At 36.9% G+C, this 25,151-nt stretch overlaps 1 protein-coding gene across 5 annotated transcripts in view; it reads right to left on the minus strand.

Moving 5' to 3' along the window:
* Window positions 1–315: 315 nt before the first annotated feature.
* Window positions 316–25,151, minus strand: part of ERP44 (endoplasmic reticulum protein 44) — an 81,558-nt gene continuing 56,722 nt past the window's right edge. For all 5 annotated transcript variants that reach the window (XM_081512447.1, XM_081512456.1, XM_081512466.1 and 2 more), the window contains 8 exons: window positions 22,263–22,447; window positions 20,888–21,003; window positions 19,053–19,110; window positions 16,712–16,828; window positions 14,263–14,374; window positions 13,208–13,349; window positions 2,854–2,956; window positions 316–905 (listed from right to left, as the gene is read on the minus strand). In XM_081512447.1, coding sequence (XP_081368573.1) covers window positions 804–905; window positions 2,854–2,956; window positions 13,208–13,349; window positions 14,263–14,374; window positions 16,712–16,828; window positions 19,053–19,110; window positions 20,888–21,003; window positions 22,263–22,447 — 935 coding nt within the window. In that variant the 3' untranslated portion in view covers window positions 316–803. The remainder of the gene's footprint in view (window positions 906–2,853; window positions 2,957–13,207; window positions 13,350–14,262; window positions 14,375–16,711; window positions 16,829–19,052; window positions 19,111–20,887; window positions 21,004–22,262; window positions 22,448–25,151) is intronic.

The following is a 25,151-nucleotide window of genomic DNA, read 5'->3' on the forward strand; positions in this document are numbered from 1 at the left end:
ATGATAGGAGGAGCCTTAAAAGTCATCAAGTTCAATACTGGTAATCTGTTCCACTAGTATCTCCTTTTCCTCAGATTTAGGTATAATTCAAAGTTTTAAATGCCATCCATATGCCACTTTGTTAGACAAACACACAGAAATTTAATAACACTTTTCATTTTTTTTCTTAATTCATAAGGACAATTCCTGCCAAATGTTCTGGCTTATGGCTCTCCTCCTCTTCATAGTATGTTTAAGTTGCACATTGAGAATCCAAAAAATACCACTATGGAATTTTCATAAGCAATATCCAACTAATCAGTAAAACACAGTACACAGTGTGAAAATTTTAATTTATTCCCCCTCCCCCCCGCCATCCAGAATATATACCCCTTTAGCTTTGAGAAATGTGAGAACTAAAAATACCAACAGAGTTGATCATATATAGAGAAAAGAATGAAAAACACATACTACACAGGAAACATCCCTAAGTCCTCCCTAGCCTAGTAGTGCAAGTTAATGGTATATATCTGGCAATCTCACCTTTCACTTGATTTATAAAAATTTTACAGGACAGATTTAAAGTAAAGATAGGCCTCTGATTTTTACTTTATTTTTTTAACCCTAGCAGGTTTTTTAAAAGAGGCTATATTAAATGACAATACATTTTGAGTCGGGGAGAAAAAAAATTTAAAAACCCAAAACTTCTTTCAGTTTATTCAAAATAAAAATACACATAGAATTATGAAAATATAGGTTTACTATTTCCACCATGTAAGTTGATGCTGCTGTTTGAAAGGCTTGCAAATTGTTTTTCCAAGTTTTTAAAGCTCATCTCGATCCCTCAATAGAGTATACCTATATTCACTGGGTGCTAGTTTCTGGAAGGAGCTCTCAGGTGGACTGCTTGCTACATCCTGGACTTCCTACATGGGAAAGAATGAAACATTTTTATATCAATATATTTTATAGTTATATTTTAATAGGAGTATTAGATGCATGGTAATTGCCCTATAATTATTTATTAGTAATAAACTATAGCTACTATGTGCCAAAGACAAAAGTTGAGTTTGAAATCTTGCTTTCCCTGTTTCAAATGTCCTTACTCAGATTCTCCAAGGCAGGGATGCCACAGAGCCATTAACCATTGATCTGATGACAGTTACTGAGGTGTGGTGGAGAAGCAAAACATCTGACACCTGGGTGCTTTCCTAGAATATTCTGTAGAGGCAGTAAAATCTTGAGTTGGCCAAAATCCATTTTACAAACGGCCTCTAAGATTATTAAAGGTACCTGCAGCCTGGCAGGCAACAGTCCATGGCATTGCAAAAGAGTTGGACACAACTTAGCAACTAAACAACAACAATTCTGCAGATAGAGATCTGGACGTCAGCAATTACAAAAACCTAGTTGACGTAATGAAGAAAACCACTTCAATACTGTTAAGAAATTTCTTTAGTATTTTACTTGTATACCAACGGTGCGTAAAAATATCCAGTGGAAATATAAGAGTGACGCCCAAGAATTTCAAAAGGACAGTGCAGTCTATCCTTTACATTGTGAGCTCCTCAAGAGTAAACATGATTATTATTGTTTTAATATTCCCTGTAGTTTACACAGGCACATAGTACATGTAGTACATGGGAAGCAGGCACATGGGAAGCAGTGTATCCACAGACTTCACTTTTTATGCTTAGTCACATTCCCCTTCCCCAATACATTTGTTATTTTTTGCTGAGATATGTTTGGTTTAATTAATCTGAAGCTATATTACTATGAAATGAACATGTATTTGGTGCCTACTATGTATTAGTATGCAAAGATAAATAAATACAAGAAGCTGAATGTCTAATATTGAAACAAATCAGGATAATACAATAATGGCAAGCCACATCTTTTCTTAATCTGATAAAATACTAAGCAGGCCTACTTTGGGTTACAGCCAACAAAGTTTTCCTGCATCTATAGTTGCTTAATTATCAAAGAAAATCTGATCTCAGATTGCAAGGAAAAATGCATGTTGTTAGATTCCTAAAAGTAACTTGTAACTCTGAACTTAATTTGACTCTTAAAAATTCACTTAGTTTTTATTTTTCTTCAATACTTGGTGGTTTTTCAGCAAAAACAGTGGATTGAAGTTCTGGGCATATGCAGTAAGTGTTTTGGTGTATATCATCTTCCCTCTCAATATAATGGTAACAGACATGATATAAATCAATAATGCATCAAAATGCAAATTAGAGGCGTTTAACAAAGCAGGTACTTATACAGAATTTACAAGGTAACTTGGAACAGAAGAAAATTCTCAGGTTAAAAATATGTATCTGTATATCAAGCAAATATAAAATTGTATTGGTAAATAGTTGTCAAGCATTCTACATCTCAAACAGAAAAGCTGCATTAAACTGTAAGTTTTGAGCATTATGAATACCATGGTGATGAAGGCTCTTAAGATATCAAATCATTATTTTCTTTATTAGTGTGGTGGTCACTCTCTCAGCCACAGAGTAAGGCTTAAGCAATTAATGCAAGCCACTGATTTCTTTGCTAGTCTACCTGCTTCTAATTCCTACCTCCTACTTCTATATGAAGCTAACTGTATTTAACTCTTTTATGGCTATTTCCCACCAAGGACTTACCAGACAACCTTTGTTTATATGATCAAGGAACTATATTGTAATGTTCTTGCAACTTTTCTGAAGGTTTAAAATTTTTAAATGAACATAATTTGTATATTATCTAGTTTGTTCAGAATTTCTTTACAAAAATATTCAGGCAGGACTGGAAACTCAAGCTTATACAAGAGCTTCAGAGTCTTTTCAAGACTAATTGAAAAAGAAAGAGTTCCCACTGGGAAACAAACAAGAGTCCTACCTGTCCTGGGGCTGTATCAGTTGGGTCAGGACCATGATGGAATTCTCTGTGTAGTTTTCCAGAATGTAAGTCAAATACAAACTGCTTGAGTTTTCCAGGAATTCTAAAACCAAAGTAAAACAAAAATTTAGCTTAAACTATTTAGATGGACTTATTTCTATTTTACCAACTGCACAACAATTTTTAAAAAATCTTACCTACAATCCCACCAACCCACCATAACTAGTAACACACAGGCTAGGTGCATCTCAAACACTTTTATACAGTTGTAAATCGTGATGTCTAGTACTCAATTTTGTGTTCCAATGCTTGCACTTGTTTTACAGAAATTTTTCTACACTTACTGGAACACATGCTTCAGAATCTTATCAAGATGGTGTCCTAAGACTTATTCCCTTATGTTGGGCATTTATAAATTTTCCTTAATATATATAACTGCAAAATCTTATGTTCTGCAAAATTACACTAAAAATAATAGAAGCTCAAGGGAAAAATAATGTTAGGGACTAATCACTTAAAACTATGTAGGTCTGTCCTGATTTAACTGAAGGAAGATTATATCACAAAGCTCCACATCCATTTGGCAAAGTATTTGGAAGGCAGAATTTTAAGCCATGGGAAATACAGAGAATCACACAGAAAACAGAGACTGATGTGAGCACTTCAGAATGACATGGTGCTTCCAAATATGTAAGGCTTCTCCACCATTCTACACGTTCATGACAAAGGAAATGAGACAAAGACTACGAAATAGAAAAAAATAAATTGGTTACAAGTCATAGCTGTGTAGGTTTGTAACCAGATTACTACTAAGAGCCTAGAACAAAAATATTAGCGCCCTTCAGCCTCCTCCGGCATTTGATCCCTGTGTCATTTGATCCCTGTGTCATTTGATCCCTGTGTCGGCCAGATGACGCCTTAACCTGGAGCTTAGCAGTCTTTTTTTTTTTTTTTGAGATGCAGGGCATTCACTGCCAGCATAACAAATTTTATCAAAATAATCTAAACCAGGGTGTAGCTCTTTCATGTTCTTAAACAGAGGGGGAACTTTCTTCACAACTTAAACCACACAGGCAGTTTCACTGGCTACCTTAACATTGTGAAAAGCAAAGCACTTCCCAAGGCCATCAAAGTGGCCTTTTTTTTTTTAAATGTCCTCATACATCACAAAGACAAAGACATTGTCTTTTATGGTGAAAAAGCTTTCCTTAGTGGCTTCAAACTATTCTGAGGAAAATAACATGAACCAACATCAGTTCAGTTCAGTCGCTCAGTTGTGTCCGACTCTTAGTGACCCCATGGACAGCAGCAGGCCAGGCTTCCCTGTCCATCACCAACTCCCAGAGCTTGCTCAAACTCATGTCCATTGAGTCGGTGATGCCCTCCATCCATATAACTCACTGTATATTTGACATCATTCCTGTAATTACCAATTATGGTATGAGCACATCTGCAGGACAGAAACATGCACTGTAGCAAAACAGACCAGTATAAAGCTAAGCAGATTTACACAGTACCAGCCTTTTCCTTCACAGTTATTTCCCTGAGATGTATCTGATAAAGAAGGAGTGATGAGTTAATGTGTAAGAACTTTAAACAAAGTGGGCAAATTATGGTTATAGAACATCAGTATTGACTACTGCTTGTCTACCTGTTTGTTCTCTGAGGTCTTGCCAGCACTTTTGTCTTTAATATTAAAATCTGTTTTGCTAATTGGATAAGTAAAAGACATCGGCATTTTGATTTCCATCTCTTCAGAAATTAAGCATTTTTTCCATTGTTTTAATTTCTATTTCTGCTCATATGAATTGTTTGTCCTCTGCTGAGATCCTGGTAGAGATCTGGCCTCTACTGAGATCAATTAAAATTCATTATATTTTTAAATAGAAACCTGTTTCTCCCCCTCCCCTCAATCCATTGCATTAATTAAAATGCAGGTCTACAAACATTTTATTTCCTTCAGTAGAACTGATTTTTTAAATCACTGTTTTGGTAGCATACCTGGCTTGTGTTAATATTACCAGTTTTTCTTTTTATCCTCTCCTGAGGTCCTGCAAGTGCTGTTTCTTCTCTTCAATAACTCCCACTGAGATTAACAGCCAATAACTTCATTGTACACCCATTTTGGCTCCCCACTAGCTCCAATGCAACAGAGGCCAGCAGGTGCCAAATGCACAGTTTAAAAATACAAATGGCTGTCAGGTAGCTGTATTGACAGAATGCCTCTGAAAGGGTCTCTGGTACAGAAGAAATTGCACATGCACCAGACACAAACATTGAGAGGCTATCAATTTAATCTGACACCATCTATTGTCACCCAGAGCAAAGTGCTCAAATATATTCAAAGAATTACAAATCTATAATGTTTAAGATAAAGCCCTTGCTAGTTTGTTATTTAAAAATGTTCAGATGGTCACACCAATACAATGTGAATTGCTTCTGCTAGTCAAGAAATAATTTATAATTAAATCTTAAGTGTAACAGATTCATAGAGGACACTCAAAGCAGATTTTTCCCCTACTTGATTTTTTCCCCTTTGTCAACATATGAGAGAACTGTGAGCAAAAGCAAAGACGAGAGAGAGGATGAATCTGAATTGATGTGGTAGAAAAACAGATGACAAAGAGCTCTTATCTAGCTTGTGGCTAGAAATTATCCAGTTATTAGGTAACAATCAGTGAATCAACAATACATTGTCAAGAAAACAGACTACACAGTTATCTGCTAAAAAGGAAGATAAATAGACCCTTACTATAATAAATTCAATTAAATTTTCATACTTAGGGTATACTTTTTCTAATTAGAACCCCTAAGTGTTTCTCTCTCATCCTCCACTTTTTTGTTTGCTTACAGTATTTATTTTTAGGTGATGCAAAATTTAGACATGGTGAAATGTACAAAACATAAGTGTATCATTTAAATAAGCTTTGACAAATGCATATGAGGTGAGAAGTATTTTTATTAAAAAATCTACATACAACAGAATTCATTTTTTAGGCTTAAGTTATATGAGTTTTAACATAAGCATGTAGCATCTTGTTACCATCTACACAAACAAGGAATAGAACAATTCCAACACTCACTCCTATCTTCCTCTTCCCTTTAACTTGCTGATCTGATCTATTCCCACAATTTGTCTTTTCCAGAATGTCATGGATATGAAATCGTGAGACTAGCTTCTTTTACTTAACACCCTGCATTTGAGATTCATCCACTCTGCTGCATGCATAAAAATGTCTGTTCTTTTATTCACTGAATAGCATTCAATTGAGTGGATGTACCACAACTGGTTTATCCATTCACCCACTGAAAGACACTGGTTCTTTCAAGACTTTGGTGATTGTAAACGATGCTACCACAAATGTCTGGGCATAGGTTTTTGTGTGAACATAAGTTTATTTCTCTAGGTAAAATACTAGGTTATATGCATGGTGTATGTTTGCATTTTTAAGAAACTGCCAAATTGTCTTCCAGAGTAGCTGTATCATTTTGCAGTCCCACCAGCAATGTATGAGAGTTCCATTTGCTCCATATGTCAATTATACCTCAAGCTGGAAAAAAATGGGGGGACATATAATTTGGAGTGGAGAGGGAATCGATTTATGTGGGTTGAGCCAATCAGATGTCTAGAGAATGTAGGCCAAGGGGTTTAAGGAATGCAATCAGATGATTTGATGAGAGTTAAAAAGTCATAGAGAGTTCAGGCTAAGTCCTGTCATGGTACATCAGAACCACGTCCAGGCAGAAGTTACAGCAGGGCAGAGGAAAACCTGCTCTCCAGAGAGGAGGATGGAGAAGATGTGAAGTGAGCCCAGAGAAGAGCTTCTGGGCCCCAGAGTAAGGGAAGAAGAGAGCAGCTGCCCAGCACTCGCAGTGGTGCAGCCTAGCTCCCTTCAAGCAGTTCCATTCCTTGTCATTTTCTTAATAGTTTTTCAGCATAAACCCCTTGGTTTTGAGCTTTGCGGGGTGAGTTTTTTGTTCCTTGAAACTGCAAATACTTAACAGCAGAACTATCCAACAGAACTTGTGTGATGACCAAAAAATACTGTATATCTATGCTGTCAAATACAGGAACCACTACCTGCATGTGGCCACTGAGTACTTGAAATGGGTTTAGAGTACCTGAGAAACTAAATTTTAAATTTATATCATTTAAATTAATGTAAACTTCAGTATCCATATAGGGCTATTAACTATCATATTGGATAGCACAGCACTATGACTTTTGACAAAGGGTCAAGAACAAGAAGCACAATCAGTAAAAGACAATGAAAGAGCCATTTCCCCCCTACCAACAAAGGGAAAGTCACGATGGGGAAAGTGTCCCATAGCACCGAAACTACAAGGATGCTAATGAGGATGAATCAAGTAAAGTCCCGTTAGTAGCAGTGTTATTTTTTCGTGGGAAAAACCTGGACTTCAAACAACAGAAGTTATTTAGACAAATCATGAAACAATCCATTCAAAGGCAAGCTATCTGGCCACTAGAAATAATGGAAAAATACTGATGAATAGGAAGATGTTTATAATGTGTGGATAAGTTAAAAAGAAAATTTATAAAATAGCATGGTTCCAATTTTATAACACATACATATATCTAGATCTCTTTTGTGGATTTATAGGTGATTTTTATTCTTTGGTATTTTATCAACTTTAAGAATTATCCACAAAGAAAATATTTTTATAATCAGAAATAAGGGACAAATTATATGCTTAACAGATACATAGAGAGCAGACATCTTTGCCTGGTTCTTGATGTTAAGAGGAAAGCATTCAGTCTTTTACCATTAAATATGGTATTAACTGTAGGTTCTCTGTAAATGTCCTTTATGAGATTGAGGAAGTTTCCATATATTCCTAGTTTCTTAAGCATTTTTGTCGTGATGGATATTGAATTTTGTCAAATGCTTCTTGCGTATGTTGATGTAATCAGTATATGCCTAATTACTTATTGATTTTTGAAGGCTGCACCAGCCTTACATACTTGGGATAAAGCCCACTTGGTTGTGATATATTATTCTTTTTTCACTAATTGCTGGATTCAATTTCCTAATATTGTTTACTACTTTTTAACTCTACTTATACAATAGTTAGAACTCATTCAATGTATTACAGTGTAAAAACACTGTATCTTGTCATTTAAGTTACTTAACTTCCTTGAGCTTCAGCTTTCTGATATGTGAAGTGAGAACAACTGCTTTATTTATCTAACTGTATTGTTTATAGTCACAGACTTGGATTTAAATCCAAATATATTAGTGCCTCGGAGAAGGCAATGGCATCCCACTCCAGTACTCTTGCCTGGAAAATCCCATGGACGGAGGAGCCTGGTAGGCTACAGTCCATGGGGTCGCTAGGAGTCGGATACGACTGAGCGACTTCACTTTCACTTTTCCCTTTCATGCACTGGAGAAGGAAATGGCAACCCACTCCAGTATTCTTGCCTGGAGAATCCCAGGGACGGGGGAGCCTGGTGGGCTGCCGTCTATGGGGTCGCACAGAGTCGGACACGACTGAAGCGACTTAGCAGCAGCAGCAGCATATTAGTGCCTATAATAATCATAGCTAGCCTTCTAAACACTAGCCATGTATCAGACACTGTTCTGAGAGTTATACACATTCATTTAATACTCACAACAACACTGTTAACTAGGTAAAATTATTATCATTCCTGTTTCACAGAGGCATAAAGGTCTTAGGAAACTGCCCAGGGTGATATAACTAATAGATAACTGACTGGGTCCAGAGTCTGTGCACGTAACCACTGTACTCCACTGCCTCTTTAGTGACTCCACTTTAGTGAAGTTTCTAAATCTTTCAGAGCTTAACTTCTTGATTGTAAAGTAGAAATAATATCTACCTTCTAAGCTTGTTATAGATTAACTGAAAACACATATAAAAGTATAAAGTAGGGCTGGTACAGTGCCTGGCTCTGTCAGTGCTTGATGTCTGTTTTGCTGGCAAAACCAAATAAGGTAAGAATATTTTGGAATGATCTGTAAAATAAAAAGTACTTACAAATACTACATATCAAGATCAGTTGTACAAAAAGTTTGTTACAGGAATATAAAAATGGTATTTAGGGACCTGGACCACTGTATATGTATCAGCCCAGTGGCTGATAAGAGAGACACATTCAGAGAATTAAAACTACAGAGATGAACAGGAGAGGTAGAGAACAGGGCAGATGAGTAACTGATAAATATTAGGATATATTCCAGATATATACATTCAGAATAGTCAAACTCAATCTTATAACAAGTGATGAAACTAAAAGCAAATTAAAAGCATTTAATGAACATCTACTAATGCCACCACAAAGCACTTACTTAGTATAGCAAAAGATAATGAAAACTAAATATTTGTCTTTTAAAATAAAAAAACTACACACACACGTATATATATATGTGTATATATATATACATATATATATATATATACACACATACATATATAAATACACATAAAAGATTTCGCAGCACCATTTTTTTTTCAATCAAGAAAAGCCTGATTTGGGTTAAAAAAAAAAGAACCCCTAGATAATGAAGAATGAAACCAGGTTGTCAGGGTTACAAGGGTAAACATTTATTTTACCTATCCCTCCAAGTTCTTTATCATCTCATTCAATTCCTGGTTTGTTCCCTCTAAGTTGAAGGAGACAGGCTAGTTCATCATAGTAGCAACCAAACTGCTAAATTAGGGAGATACCCACCCCTGTAGTTTTAGTTTCACATTGCCTCTCTCATCTCCTCACAACCATGCCCCCTGAGTAGTTTAAGGAATTATGATTATAATTTTCAGTGATGCAGTGATTTGGAATAAACGACCTAGATCCCAGAGTTGGGGAACTCCTTAGCCTTAGAGTAGCTTATTCATTTCCCTAGGAGTGATCTGACATCTGTCCTGCTGCTTTTTCCCGTCACTGGGGCTCTGGCAAGAGCTTACATAAGAACCCCTGAGCAAAGGAACAGATGGTGGGGATTTGCAGGCCACAATTTTTAGAAGGTAAGTTTCTCCTGAAAGCCCTTCAACAGTCTTGACGCTAGACCCCATCATTTATTCTCTTCTCTCAGGGCTGGCTAACATTTCCTAGACCTACCCCTATGTGCTTAGGCTTCAAAACTTCCCCCGATTCCACCTCCATATAAAATCTTTTCCTTTACGTTTGGCAAGAAATGAATCTGGTCAAACTACATATATATATGTGTGTGTGTGTATATATATATATATATACATACAACTAAGGATTCAGAGATGTGTGATTCAGTTTCAGGTATTAACAGTGCCTCTTCAAAGATCTTTCACATTCATGCTCACTGCTTTTGTATGTACTGAAAATGTAACTGTTTTGGTATCAAGTGTTATGAGCTTGAGGTTTGGGGGTTCAATATACTCTGACATGACTTCTAGCCCTGGCAGTGATTAGTGGTGTGGCCCTTCTGGTTATGTTACATCCCTAAACCTCAGTTTCTCTGAAATAAGACACGAACAGAACACTGGATAGCAGCTCCCCGCACCACTCTGCGATGCCTGCCTTTAGCATGGGAGGAGACTGTGCATCATATATCTGCTTTCCCTCTCCTTACCACCACATACTTCCACCAGTTGACTCCAGAACTGCTGAGTTATTAAGTAAAAGTAATAGTAATTACAGTAATTTATGGAAACGGCTTATCATTTAAGCGTTAATTACCATGCAGCACAATAACAATTACACAAGCCATTAAATGTGTCAGATTCACTTTGCTGCATGTCTTTTATTTTTTAACACTAACATCTATTCACATAGGCTCAGTTTGTAGCTCACACAGCATGTGCCTTCTTATAATTAAAAAAATATTAGAGGAAACAGTGCCCAGGAGGGGAAATCAGGCACCTAAGGGAGAAATTAAAAGTAGTTTGTTTCAGAGCTTCAAATATAATCACTTCTCTTATCTCCCTCCCTGCTCACAGGACTCAACACTTTCAGGATGGGAAAGTATCATTTCCCATTTCCATGTTTCTTTGAGGAATTTTACTGACTCAGTATCTTTTTGCACCAGGGCACAAGCAGAGAGAGTGCTGCCAGCTGAGAAATTAGCTTTCCTTGGTAACATGCCCATCTCTTGGTCCAGTGAACTATGGCTGGAGGATAGGGGGACTGGGTCATGTGATAAATAATATGACCATGGATCTTAGTTTGGGTACTCTAACAGACACCAAGATGGGATTGGAAAGGCTAGAGTGTTTTTAATCTGACTTCAGAACTGGAGGAGAAAACTTACAAGACAGCCAAGGTGAAATTTGTCACAGGTTTCCCTTCATGTGTAACAACGTTCCTGGGAATAAAAGCCAAAGCTGGGCATAGTTTGGTTTCTGACTAGTAAACCTAACCTGAGTCAGCATCCTCTTGACTTCAGCTAACTTGAGACTTCATAATTAGGGCTGTAAATTTACAGTGAAAGGAAGAAGTAAATAATCAACCCAAGATTTGCCCACTACCAGAGGTAGGGAAATATAAAACTTCATGCAAATAACCCATGAAAAGGGCAGCATTTTAATACCAAACATTGTCACTGCCTGGAAGCTCTTGAAGTGAACTCAGCCACTACGACAGCTGCCACCTCTCCTAAAAGGTCTGTACTTTTAGCTAGAGTTTACAGCCTCTGGAGGCAAGCCAATGAAGTAAGAGGAAGAGGATACGCAACCAGCTAAGACATTTCTGTCTAGCACAACAGTCAATGCTCACACAGTGCTCAGCCATTTCGATGTTTTCACTTTACCTACACTCGGAAGAATACTACTTAGCATATTAACTCACTGAATATTTATCTGGGTCTTCTATATGACAGTTGTATAATATAAACCATTGGTTTATATATAAAATAAACCAATGGTTTATATATAATATAAAAAGTTTACTAAGACTGGATCCCCGTCCTCCAAGAACTCACAACCAGGTAGAAAAAGGAGATAAGCTGGGAATAGGCAATTGGGTTTTATAATGTGGTTAAGTGCTCTGATAGGGTTCAGCAGAGGGGCACTGATTCAAGATTTCTGGAGATGTTAACACCTAAGGTAGGACCTAATGTTCTGGAGAAGTTTTTCATGGAGGAGAGGACACGGGGCTTGGAAAAAGGCGATGTTGGCAGGAACAAGTACAGATACTGTGGGCTGAATATAAGTGGACAGGAGGGGGATTGCTGAGGTAAAATAAAAACAACTAATATTTTTAAGTACTTAATGGTTCATAACACAACCATCATCTCTCATTCATTTTTATAACAATCTCATTAGGAAGGTTGTATCACCAACCACATGTTAAGTGTAAAGGAACAAGTAAAGAGAAGTGACCTGCCTGAAAGTGAAAGTGAAAGTCGCTCAGTCGTGTCCGACTCTTTGCGACCCCATGACTTGCCTGAGGGAGGACCCCAAATGGAGACCTCCTCTATGTGAAGACTGAGAATCTTCTATCAAACAACTATATCTCTATTAAAATATTTAGAAGTGAGTGAGGTAATTCATTCTGCAATAGGACTTCAAATCACCCTCAAACTGTGAAATTTAATCTTTAAACATTAAAATGGGGGATATTTAAATTAATTTTGAAAAGAAAAGGTCTATTTTGAATCAATCCCTGTATTGCTTAAATTTTTCATACATGAAGAAACATTTCCACTTTAACTGTTGTATCTAACATCTCAGAAAGCTGATATAAATAGTAATATCTGTGGTAGTTACTAGGTTTATGTTTATTAACACTATGGACTGGTGAGAACAGAGTCAGAAAGCATATCTGTTCTTGGAAAGGTTCTTAGCTGTATGCTTTTATAAATGCCTTGTCATAGCCATCTTATGGTCTTAAATACCAGTGACATTCTTGATACACAGTCACAAATGAGCACCAATATTATTCATTTTCTTTAACCTACCTACTCCCTTGATGTGCTGACAAAGACCAAACTCAATTCAAAACAAATTTCTCATAGGTCAAAAATTTTCTTTCGGAAATTAATTCCCAAGCATTTAAGATTACCTAATGCTGGCATTTTCTATAGGGATATATTATAATTCTCATTGTCATTTAACATTTTCTTTTTTTTATCCTTGGCTATGCTGGGACCTTAGTTCCCTGACCAGGAATTGAACCCAGGGCCACAGCAGTGAAAGCACCAAGTCCTAACCACGGAACCACCAGGGAAATTCCCCACAGTCATTCATACTACAGTCTGGAGTTCAAAACAAAACAAAACTCTTCCTTCCAAACAACAAAGCGTTACTGTTTCAACATAGGATTATTTAAAATATCCAGTCATTTTAAGTTCATTTTTGAGACACATATCAGTAATTTTAAAAAACCAAAATGAATACTTACAATACATCCCTGAAGTCTCCAAACACATACATATGCCTAAAGCTGTCGATAGCTATTACAGGACAATCTGCTGGAGTTTTCTGTATGTGCAGAAGAGGATGTCTAAATTTGTCACAGTCAGCATGTAAAAAGTTTATTGTACCTTAAAAAGAAATAGAATTTGGAGAGGTAGATTAGAATATTCTTGGTTATATTTTCATAAGTTTGCAAGTTCATAAACAGTGATATACTAAAAACTTCCCAACATGCTTTAGAGTAATATAGACCACAAACACTAAAACCTAAATATTACAACACTTCAAAGAGGTAGGATTTTAATTCTTAAGGCAGAGAGTATAATTTCTTTAGAAATGCAATAGTGAATTTTAAATTTTTCTGGGCAATCATTTGCCCTGCAGATTATCCTGGTCTGTTCTCATGGGAACATCTTCATTTCATCAAGGATGCCCTTCCAGTCCCTACAGATAGATTTTTAATCTAATGCAGCCCCCAAAATATTTACAGAGACTGATATGGGCATGGCTCTATACAAAGCCTTCAGTCTATTTTGTTTGACTTTCTTCTCCAACTATAGAGGGAAAGCTGGTGATAACTCAAATTCCCTTTTGATGCTTTGGAGAAGTTTGCCAAGAACTACTCAACTTACTTTCATTCAGAAATACAGTAAATGAAAAAAAAAAAAGAAATACAGTAAATGTTAATCAGGCTGTCTAAGTCCTCTCAGCAATATCTCTGGAACTATTAGAAAAGGACTAGACAAGCATCAAAGGTGCTGGAAGAAAGTGCCTAAAACACACTGTCCACCCATGACCCCACTTTTCATGCTACTTGATTTTAAAGAGCTAAGAAAATCGTGTTTTTTTTTGTTTTTTAAAGCTACTGCTTTGCATTATCTCTACTCATACCTCCCTTCCCCATATTTTCATGTAATTTTAGGAGTTGTGTTAAAATAACTTACGTTTTTAATCCAAATATGCTTATGTCAATATTAATGTAATGGAAAGGGGGGAAAGTAAACAGAGAAAAGAAGGATATAAACACCTTAATCTGTCTACCTTTTTCACTTATTAATTGTCGGGCTACTTCATTCTGGAATATTTCTAAACTTTCTGTATCTTCTTTCATGTGGAAGAGTATGAGAAAAGGCAGTCCTTCTTCTGTCAGTTCCTGTATAGAGAAGTATTCAATGAGAATTATCAGGCCTCTCCATTCAGCTCTAGCTATTTTCTAGGTAGGAACAATTTTAACTTCAGCCCATGCAACATAAAGCAGCTGCAACATTCCAGGAAAAAGAGACCAACAGTGTAAATAAATGCCTCAGTGGAAGAAGGAAGCACTGAGGATGGTCCCATGTGTCCTGCTGTACCTCGGGAACTGACCTACCTTAAGGTAACCACTGGGCTGACCTGTGACCTAGTACTGGATGAAGCCATGATATTTAAAAAATGAGCTGACCAAAGGAAGAACTGTGCTGTTCTTTTTCAAGATGTTGATTTTTATAAGGATAAACACTCTTCACAGATAACACTGGAAAACTGAGTGTGCAGCAATAAATAAATCTAACTGATTTGCAAACTTACGTTTATTCTAAGGTTTATTGCAAAAACCACTCCACTTACATGAGACCTACCAACAGCCGAAAAGTGTGATATAGAGCAAAAGACAAAAACCTCATAATATAGCCAGTTTTTAATCAATATACAATTTATCAACATTATTAACAAATACTTCCACTATATGTGTGTTTATATATATACCTTGTGCATACACACACACAAAATACCTTGAATCTGTTCTGAATTCTCAGAACATTTTCTCAGTGCCTCACATGTGGCATGGTACTTTTTAGAAAATTTAAGAGCTAAAAAGTTAAAAGTAGAAACAAATACATTACTTTATTAGTAATAAACAAAATTGCTAATTTTGTAACTAAACAAAATTTTTTGTTTAAACAAAACAAAAAACCCCCCTACAAATATAGATGAACTAACAACTGTTAAGAGAGAAGTAATAAATTATTAGTTTGAAAATATCTATGTGAATTAGTTTGCTAAACTAATTTACATACATTAACATAGTAGTTGGTAGTTTAATCTACTAGAGCCTCCAATGTACCCATGTCCAGATCTGTACCACTATATTCTTTACAAGTGGGTAGTCAAGAATTCAGGAGAAAGCAAGACAACCAGATTTACAGGTTAACAAATCTTTCCTCATATTTTAAAGGATTTGTGGGTAATTGGTTATGAAATGTAACAAGTCTAAAGAATTTCATTAAATGTGTCAACTACTACAGGACAAGAGGCAGGGTTGGGGGAGGAAGGCCAGACCTCTGTTTAACTGTTTAATATTTTCCAGGTCTATACCTTTAAATTCTTTTGAAACTAACCCTGTAAGAACTGCCAAAGCAGGTGAATAATCGTGACAGGTTACTAGATCTTTCTGAGTCTCTAAGGTCTAAATGAGCTGCTACCATAAAAATATTAATTAATTCAGATAAACATACCTGAAGCCCAGGGAACTGAGAAAGTAGAAAGGATGTTCACTTGATAAAAACTATGACAATAACCAAGCAAGCAAGCTTTACTGCAACACAACCACACTTATTTATGTACTGTCTAAGGCTGCAAGTTGAATAGTTGCAACACAGACTGTGTGAGCTGCAAAGCCTTAAAATACTGACTTTTTACAGAATTGCCAACTTCTGACTTGGTGGGAATTATATGAGAGTGTTTACTCTGTGATAATTTCTTGAGTTGTATATTTAATACCTGAGCTATGCACCTATAATTCCTTTGAAGCATATATACATATTGAAAGTTTTAACTTAAAAAATATTTTTTTTAAATTACATTCTTAGGCTGTGGGTTTTGAAAATGAAGGAGTAAAATGAAATGAAAGCCATGTTTCAAATACAGTAAAAAAACAGAGATGTTTTTTAAAAACAGAGATGTCTATTTAAAAACAGACACAGCTCTTTGTATTTGCTCCTCCAGCCTCCTAGGTTTTTATGGGAGTTGTTAAGAATTGGAGATGGGCTTTATTTCAGGCACATGGGATCACTGAGGATAGTTACATGGTAATAATAATTGCTTTCATTATTTACAATGGAAAGAGAACACAGTTTCATTCTTTTAGGAGAGAAATCAGAAAAACCTTTCAAAGCAAAGGATTATTCACTGTATATAATTAATTGTAACTAAAATCTGAAGAACATTGCTTCTAAAGGAATCTCCTTAAATAAGAATCTTCAACCAAGGGAGGGATAGGAATCACCTTCAAACTCATTTCCAAGGTGGTCATGAAACACTGCTGTTGCAGGAAATAAGACAGTGGGGTTCTGGGACAGCAGAAGTGGAGAACCACTGGCCTGTATTATGGAAATAGCTATGATGTGTTCACTGTAACAATAAGTTCTGTGTTAAAACAGTAAGATGGGTAGAAGAAGCTTGCTCTTTCGGAAATCTTAATTAAAAATAACAACATACACTAGAAAGCCCATACCTCTCCATTTTCAAATGTTATTTCTCTGACAAGAGGAACGCATTTATCTTGAATCCAATTGTAAGTCCCATCAAAATTTGTCATAGATCCCAAGTACACCATATCTGGAGCAGAATGCTGTTACAAAAACAAAGAAAAAAGTAAACATCTAACCTGTGCTAGCAAAACTGCATTCTTAAAGCCATCTATGAGCTCAGAAAATCTACACGGGATATAAAAGAAGCAAAAAATCGTGGAACTTCTGAGAAAGAGGACTACTGATGATAATAAGCTGCTAACTTTGATTATGAGGGACCTGATTATCCAATCTGTGATGCCTAAGCCTTCCGCTTTCCCTTGGATTTGCATCAAGTAAATGCTTATCAGTATCTTCATCAATAGCCGGCAGGTGTTGGGAAAAGAATTATCCTAATGATTTAATTGAGCTATCTCACCCTTCAAAAATGTCAGAAGAAAATTTGGAGACTTCCGGTGAAAGAGCCTTGAAAAATACAGGATACTATATAAATCTAAGGTATGGCTATCTCTAAAATTAACTGCTGTTATCTGTTTCCACATTCACTCAAAACAAGTACCTATGAAGTGCCTAAAATGATGATAAATTGCTAACATTACCTAAGCCAACTACTGTGACCAAGCATTGTTTTATCACCTGGTATGTGTTTTAAGCACCTTGTATGTGTTGACTCAATTAATCCTCCAAACATCCCCATAAAGCAGGTACTAGTATTATCATGGCTATTTTTACTAATGAACAAACTAAAGCACAGAGAAGCTCATGAACTTTCCCAGAGTTTTACATCTAGGAAGGTAGCTGATTGTATTATTTTAGTGAAGTATAGTTGATTTATGGGCTTCCCTGCTAACTGGAGACCCTGGTTCGATTCCTGGGTTGGGAAGATCCACTGGAGAAGGGATAGGCTACCCACTCTAGTATTCTGGCCTGGAGAATTCTATGGACTGTATAGTCCATGGGGTCACAAAGAGTTGGACATGACTGAGTGACTTTCACACACAGTTGATTTACAATGTTGTGTTAATTTTTTCTGTATAGTAAAATAACTCAGTTATACATACATACATATCTATATAAACGTATATAGATATGTATGTATGTATTTTGTTGTTGTTGTTGTTCAGTCACTAAGTCGTGTCCATCTTTTTGTGACCCCCGTGGACTGCAGCATGCCAGACATCCCTGTCCTTCACCATCTCTCAGAGTTCACTCAAGTTCATGTCCAGTGAGTCAGTGATGCTATCAAACCATTTCATCCTCTGTCATGCCCTTCTCCTCCTATCCTCAATCTTTCCCAGCATCAGGGTCTTTTTCAATGAGTCAGCTCATTGCATCAGGTGGCCAAAGCATTGGAGCTTCGCTTCAGCATCAGTACTTCTAATAAGTAGTCAGAACTGATTTCCTTTAGGATTGAGTGGTTTGATCTCCTTGCTGTCCAAGGGACTCTCAAGGGTCGTCTCTAGCACCACAATTCAAAACATTAGTTCTTCAGCACTCAGACTTCTTTATGGTCCAAATCTCACACCCATATATGACTACTGGAAAAGCCACAGCTCTGACTATATGGACCTTTGTTGGCAAAATGATGTCTCTGCTTTTTAATACATTTTCTAGGTTTGTCACAGTTTTTCTTCCAAGGAGGAAGCGTCTTTTAATTTCATGGCTACAGTCACTGACCACAGTGATTTTGGAGCCCAAGAAAGGAAAATCTGTCACTGCCTCCAGCTTTCCCCCATCTATTTGCCACGAAGTGGTGGGACCAGATGCCATGATCTTAGCTTTTTGAATGCTGAGTTTTAAGCCAGCTTTTTCAGACTGTTAGGTCAATTTGGGGTAATAATAACTGTGAGTTTTGCCATTCTTATTTGTGGTTACCATCACCTGGGCCTAAACAGCTACTTCTAAGTTCAGATACACTTAACTTCTTAGCCAAGGGTTAAAAGCAACCTAGCGCTCCTTAGTAGCTGGCAAGTACCAGATGAACGTGTATCCCAGGAGACGTAAGAGTTTGGCTAGAGTGATGACCACAGACCTCTGAAACATTGTTTTGAATATGAGTCCCAGACTGAAGATGAAATAGAAGTGGGAAAGGCCTGGGGATCAGGGGGGTCTCTAGTCCCAGCTCTGCCACTAAATGCCTATGTGACTTTAAGCTTGTGTCTTCATCTTTACTTTGAAAGGTTTGGATTAGCACAAAATGATGTTTTCAGGTTCCTTTCCATGCAAAAACTTTATGAATCTGTGAATATTAACGTACAAAACTACAAATTATAGTATACATATATTTACATTTTAAATTATCCACACTAAGAAATAGCAACTTACCCCTGGTGGCTTATAGATTATGTTGTCTCCACTGTATCTTTCTGGTTTTGAAACAACCCTAACAGAAAGAGCGAAACAGTGATAATTTTTTTTAAGAAAAATAATAGCAGTAATATGCCTAAAGTATCCCAGGTGGCACAGTGGTAAAGAATCTGCCTGCCAAGGAGATGCAAGAGATGCGGGTTTGATCCCTGGGTTGGGAAGATCCCCTGGAATAAGAAATGGCAACCTACTCCAGTATTCTTGCCTGGGAAATCCCATGGACAGAGGAGCCTGGCTAGCTCCATGGAGTCATAAAGATTTAGACATGACTGAGCATGGATGCATAGGAAATATGCTAGTTGTTCTGCAACAGATGAACTATAACTTGAAATACATACTTTTCCATCTTTCCTACTTATAAGATTATGCAACACCAATAAAAGCATACATTTGAAGGAAAAGTTTAGTACAAGGCAGATTTTTTTTAAGGGACATTTTAGTTAGCTGTTTTTGTGACTCAGTATGTTATCTTTGGATTAGAAGTTTTGGCAGTAAATGGCTGTTTTTGACCCCAGACTGTTTCTAGTAACTGAGGTGATATCTGGACAAAGCCCTTTGGATAGAGGCAGTAAGGATAAATGCTCTGCTCTGAAGTGTGATTGCAGTGTTAGAGGAATAGTGAGGGGCCTGCATGGCTAGAAACAGGAATGCAAAAAGCATAAAGGAGAAGTTCCTTCATTATTTTCTCTGTACAACTATCCTCATAAAACACTGATAATGTTTACAATAGAACACACATACAAACCTACAGAAGCATTTAAAATAAGGGAAAAGGTCACAAACTGGAGAGGAAATACTATGCGTGAAATCTGGGCTTTACTCAAGACTACAATTGTACTAGTCAAGGTACTACAATTGAATCTTATCAGTTGCAGGTCAAAGAAAACAGATAATATTGCAAAACATCAAAGGATGGTGGAGATAATTTTCAGTGAGAAGAGACTCAAGGACAGAACCATAAGAATGATTCCATTTTGAAAGAGAAAGAAAAAAAAAAAAGAAGATAAAGCCAGGGAAATCAGAAATATAAGGATCAAACCAGGGAAATTCAATGTGAAGTACAGACATAGCAGAAGGAGAGGGTAGTTCAGGGTCACATCCTTCAGAGAAACTGTAGAGAACTAAGACTGGAAAAAAGACCACTGGATTTGCTAATTAAGAAGTCACTTTGTGACTGCAGAGAGAAATTTCTTTAGGATAATGGAGGTAAAAGTTTTCAGGAGGTTAACATATTTGAACCGTTAGAGTATGAGAAATTCAGGGTAGTCAAGCATAACTAATCTTTGAAAAAAATTTAAGAATGAAAAGAAAGAGATGAGTTAATAGTTCAAGAGACAGAAGAGACAGATTAGGAATGAGAGAATCATGATTTTGGAAAAGGAAAACAGTTCATGAAAAGGGTCAGACTGAAAACATGAGAAAGCAAGGATAACTGATGGATCAAAGCCCCAGAGGATTTTGAAGGGACAATTGTAAGGCCACTAGTAGAGAGGTTAGCTGTGGAATGGAGCATTGTTCCTCTGAGGCAGGGAAAAGACAGAAGAAAAGTTGGTCCATCCTTTTCCTCTTACATACATTTTGAAAAATATAGTACAGAAAGAATAATTAACAGACTTTTAAACTCCTAAAAAGAGAGGTCAGAGATAGGCATAAAAACTTGTCAGTGACTTTAAGAGGACTGAGATAATCTTTATGAGAGGTCATCTTCAAAAAACCACCACACACAACAAGAATTTAACATGGCAGCTGAGCTGACCCAACCACCAACACACTATACCAATTAGGCTACTTACCCAAATGCAGCTAGGAAGGCACAATCATCATGCAAAATATTTGCTACTCTTTCAAAAACTCTATAGTTTTCTGAATCCTTCTGCTCAAAATATCCAATGATATTTCTTTTGCTGCGCTGTAAAATAAAGTAATGTAATTACTTTATAAACATATGTAGTTCTTTAAAAAACATTTTATTTCATTTACCTAGCTGCTGTTGAGTTATCTCCAAATGAAGTGCAACCGGCTTTTAACACCTAATCCAAAACTATTAAAGATTACATTAGGTTGAAAATAGTCCTAACTATCATCTAATGTAATAATTTCCTAATAACATTTTAAAATTTCAAGAAATAATAACTGTTTAATCGGTGACAGCTTTTTCTTAAATAAGATGACTAATTCTAAGGTGTGTTAAAATAATACATCAATTTGTAATGTGTGGCTGTTGGCAGAGACTCCATCATGGGTCTCTCACACTTCTACACATTTAGGTATACCCAAGATCCAAGAGTCTGACCATTCTCCATCCAGGTCTTCTCTCAAGATTGTGCTTATAGGGAGCGAGGCTCAAGTATGAGGTGATGTCTCCCTCCAGGACAGAGAGCAGGCTTACTGCTGGCTCTGAGACAGATATTTCCCAAGCCCAGAGTTCTCCTGTCACAACCCCCTGAGTGAGCAGAGATCCATCTGGGCCCTCTTTCACCTCCAGAGGACTTGGGGGACAAGGAAACAAATGCAATCATGCTCACACTGTTCGCTCTGATGTGAGCAAGAAAACCGTTGTCTCTGACCCAGGAGCCTTATGTCTTCTAACACCATCCATGAAATGAACTGGCTAACCTGTTCATTTGTAAGCAGAGTAAGAATTAAGTTGCAATGACAATTTAGCAATAACAATCTGAAGCCCAAATTCAATTGTTCTCGTTTGCTTTTAAAACACTTCTTGGTGTACAACGAAAAAGACCTGTTAATGTATCATTAAGGGCGGTTAGGTCAGAGGATACTAAAATTTATACAAATTGCTGCTACAGGAGTAATGAGAGGAGAGACCCTGAGGGTTACCACTAAGCAGAAAAAGGAAACTATGGTTGTGTGTGCCTGACATTAACTTCTATTTCTTTGTAATTCAGGCTACCCTTTGCCCTCAATTAAATTGAATTAGTGCAACTTTACTGTATTGCTTTATACATTTTATTCAAAGGTTCAGTAAAACATTAGCATTTCCCTTGAGAATTAATTCAAGAAAAATTCAACTTGTTATGTATATGTACACATCAAAATCCACTGCAGTGAACTTTAAGAAAATGTCTAGATTTTTTGATTTCCTAAGAATCTGTTTACATGAATCAAGCAGGCAATGCTCATTTGATCCAGCAAAAGTCAATGTCTTACGTCAAGAGTGGTGATTTCTGCCAAGTCATGAAGTTCTTGAATGGGGTCACTTTTTTGTTGCCTGATGTAATCTGCAAGTGCTTTCACTGATCGCTGACCCCTGTATTCTCTCTTCATCATCATCCCATTACGAAACAACTTGAGGGTTGGGTATTTGCTTATCCTATATCTCTGGGCTATATCAGCTAAAAGAACGAAAACAACAATTAAATTTACCTTCAAACTTAGTCTCAATGGGCCCTTTACCCCAGCTGTAAAAATCTTACAATTATTTAGGGAGAACATTTTGGTTCATGTAATACTTTTCCAGCATTAGAAACAAGAAACTAATCATGACAAGGTTCATATTGGTTAAGAGGCTAGGTTCCAGATGTATACTGCCTGGTTTAAACCCCAAAGCTATTTTACTGGGTGTTGAATTCGCAAGGTGCATCAACTCCTCATGCCTTATTTCTTATCTGTTATATAGGGATAATAATTTCTACCACACAGAATTATTTTAAGGACTATGTGAGACAATTCAAATGCATAAAAGAGTAAACTCTTAATAAATGTCAGTATTATTGTAGATGCAATCTAGAAAAAAAATTGGAATATGCAAAATTCCAATTTTGAAAATAGTCATTCAAGTTACTTTATATTATAAGGATCTTATAGTATTTAGTAAAAGAAAATTAAATTTAAATCACTCTCAAAGGCTAAAACTATTAGATTCATGGCTAGTAGGAGAACTTATAATCCCACATATGAAAATTTTGTGTAAGCTAATGCAATTAAAAGCAAAACTCAGAGTATACACCCCCAAAAAAAAAATCCCTTTACTATGACCTAAGGGTATATTCTCACACAAATCACTAAAATTAGTATTCAGTTTCAAAAGAAGAAACTGAGTAAAAATGTATGCTGATCTCACTTTTAGGAATCACAATACTAAGATACAGACTCAATCAGAATGGAAAAGCCTTTAAATTTTTCTGCTGTTACTTCTAAGAGGTAGCAAATAGGAGAAATCAATGGTTTCTAGACACTTGTTTTAATTCCTAAGTCGTCTCCAACTCTTTCTGTGACCCCCATGGACTACTACTTGCCATGGTTTCTCTGTCCATGGGATTTCTCAGGCAAGAATAATGGAGTGCGTTGCCATTTCCTTCTCCAGGGGATCTTCCTGACCCAGGGATCAAACCCACATCTCCTGTATTCGCATGGGGATTCTTCACTGCTGAGCCACCAGGGAAGTGCTAGTAAAGCTCAAATGCCATACTAGTCACATGTATGAGAATGTTAAAAGATGCACTACATTTTTAGACTGACGGACCTGAGAGAGCATAAGTGGCTTAGTTCAGTTCAGTCGCTCAGTCGTGTCCGACTCTTAGCGACCCCATGAATTGCAGCACGCCAGGCCTCTCTGTCCATCACCAACTCCTGGAGTCTACCCAAACCCATGTCCATCGAGTCAGTGATGCCATCCAATCATCTCATCCTCTGTCGTCCCCTTCTCCTCCTGCCCCCAATACTTCCCAGCATTAGGGTCTTTCCCAATTAGTCAACTCCTCGCATGAGGTGGCCAAAGTACTGGAGTTTCAGCTTCAACATCAGTCCTTCCAATGAACACCCAAGATTGATCTCCTTTAGGATGGATTGATTGGATCTCCTTGCAGTCCAAGGAACTCTCAAGAGTCTTCTCCAACACCACAGTTCAAAAGCATCAATTCTGTGGCACTCAGCTTTCTTCACTGTCCAACTCTCACATCCATACATGACCACTGGAAAAACCATAGCCTTGACTAGACGGACTTTTGTTGGCAAAGTAATGTCTCTGCTTTTAAATACACTATCTAGGTTAGCCATAAACTTCCTTCCAAGGAGTAAGCGTCTTTTAATTTCATGGCTGCAATCACCATCCACAGTGATTTTGGAGCCCAAAAAAATAAAGTCTGACACTGCTTCCACTGTTTCCCCATCTATTTCCCATGAAGTGATGGGACCAGATGCCATGATCTTAGTTTTCTGAACGTTGAGCTTTAAGCCAACTTTTTCACTCTCCTCTTTCACTTTCATCAAGAGGCGCTTTAGTTCTTCTTCACTCTCTGCCATAAAGGTGGTGTCATCCGCGTATCTGAGGTTATTGATATTTCTCCCAGCAATCTTGATTCCAGCTTGTGTTTCTTCCAGCCCAGTGTTTCTCATGATGTACTCTGCATATAAGTTAAATAAGCAGGGTGGCAATATACAGCCTTGACGTACTCCTTTTCCTATTTGGAACCAGTCTGTTGTTCCATGTCCAGTTCTAACTGTTGCTTCCTGACCTGCATACAGGTTTCTCAAGAGACAGGTCAGATGGTCTGGTATTCCCATCTCTTTCAGAATTTTCCACAGTTTATTGTGATCCACACAGTCAAAGGCTTTAAGACAGGTGGAAAAAAATTTTTTTAACTGAGTTCTAAAATTAAAGAATTTTAAAATAGCACAAAAACCATGAAAATTCTCTAGCACTACCTCCATTCCTAGCAATTACAAAACAAAACAGAATTGCAATAAACTGTTAACTATCTTAATTTTCTAGGAGATTAGATGGTAGAAACAACAGCACCAGAGGATATATACACGGATGAGTGCTGACAGTTTCATGCGTGTACACATAGGGCAAAACTTAATTTGTATGTTTTAGATATGTGCAGTTAAGTCATACCTCCATAAAATTTTTTAAAAATTAAAATGACCATTGACTTTACAAAACAACAATTATGCCTTGTGGAGTATGACATAAAATACATAAAATAAAAACAGCAACATATAAACTGGGGGGAGGGGAGGTAAGCAGAAGGTTAATGACTCTATATAAGCATTCTAATGTCTTTGCACTGCCTTGGAAGAGGTAAAAATACACTA

The sequence above is a fragment of the Giraffa tippelskirchi genome, chromosome 1, assembly GCF_054371585.1.
Source record: "Giraffa tippelskirchi isolate mGirTip1 chromosome 1, T2T-mGirTip1v1.2.pri, whole genome shotgun sequence".
NCBI lineage: Eukaryota > Metazoa > Chordata > Mammalia > Artiodactyla > Giraffidae > Giraffa > Giraffa tippelskirchi.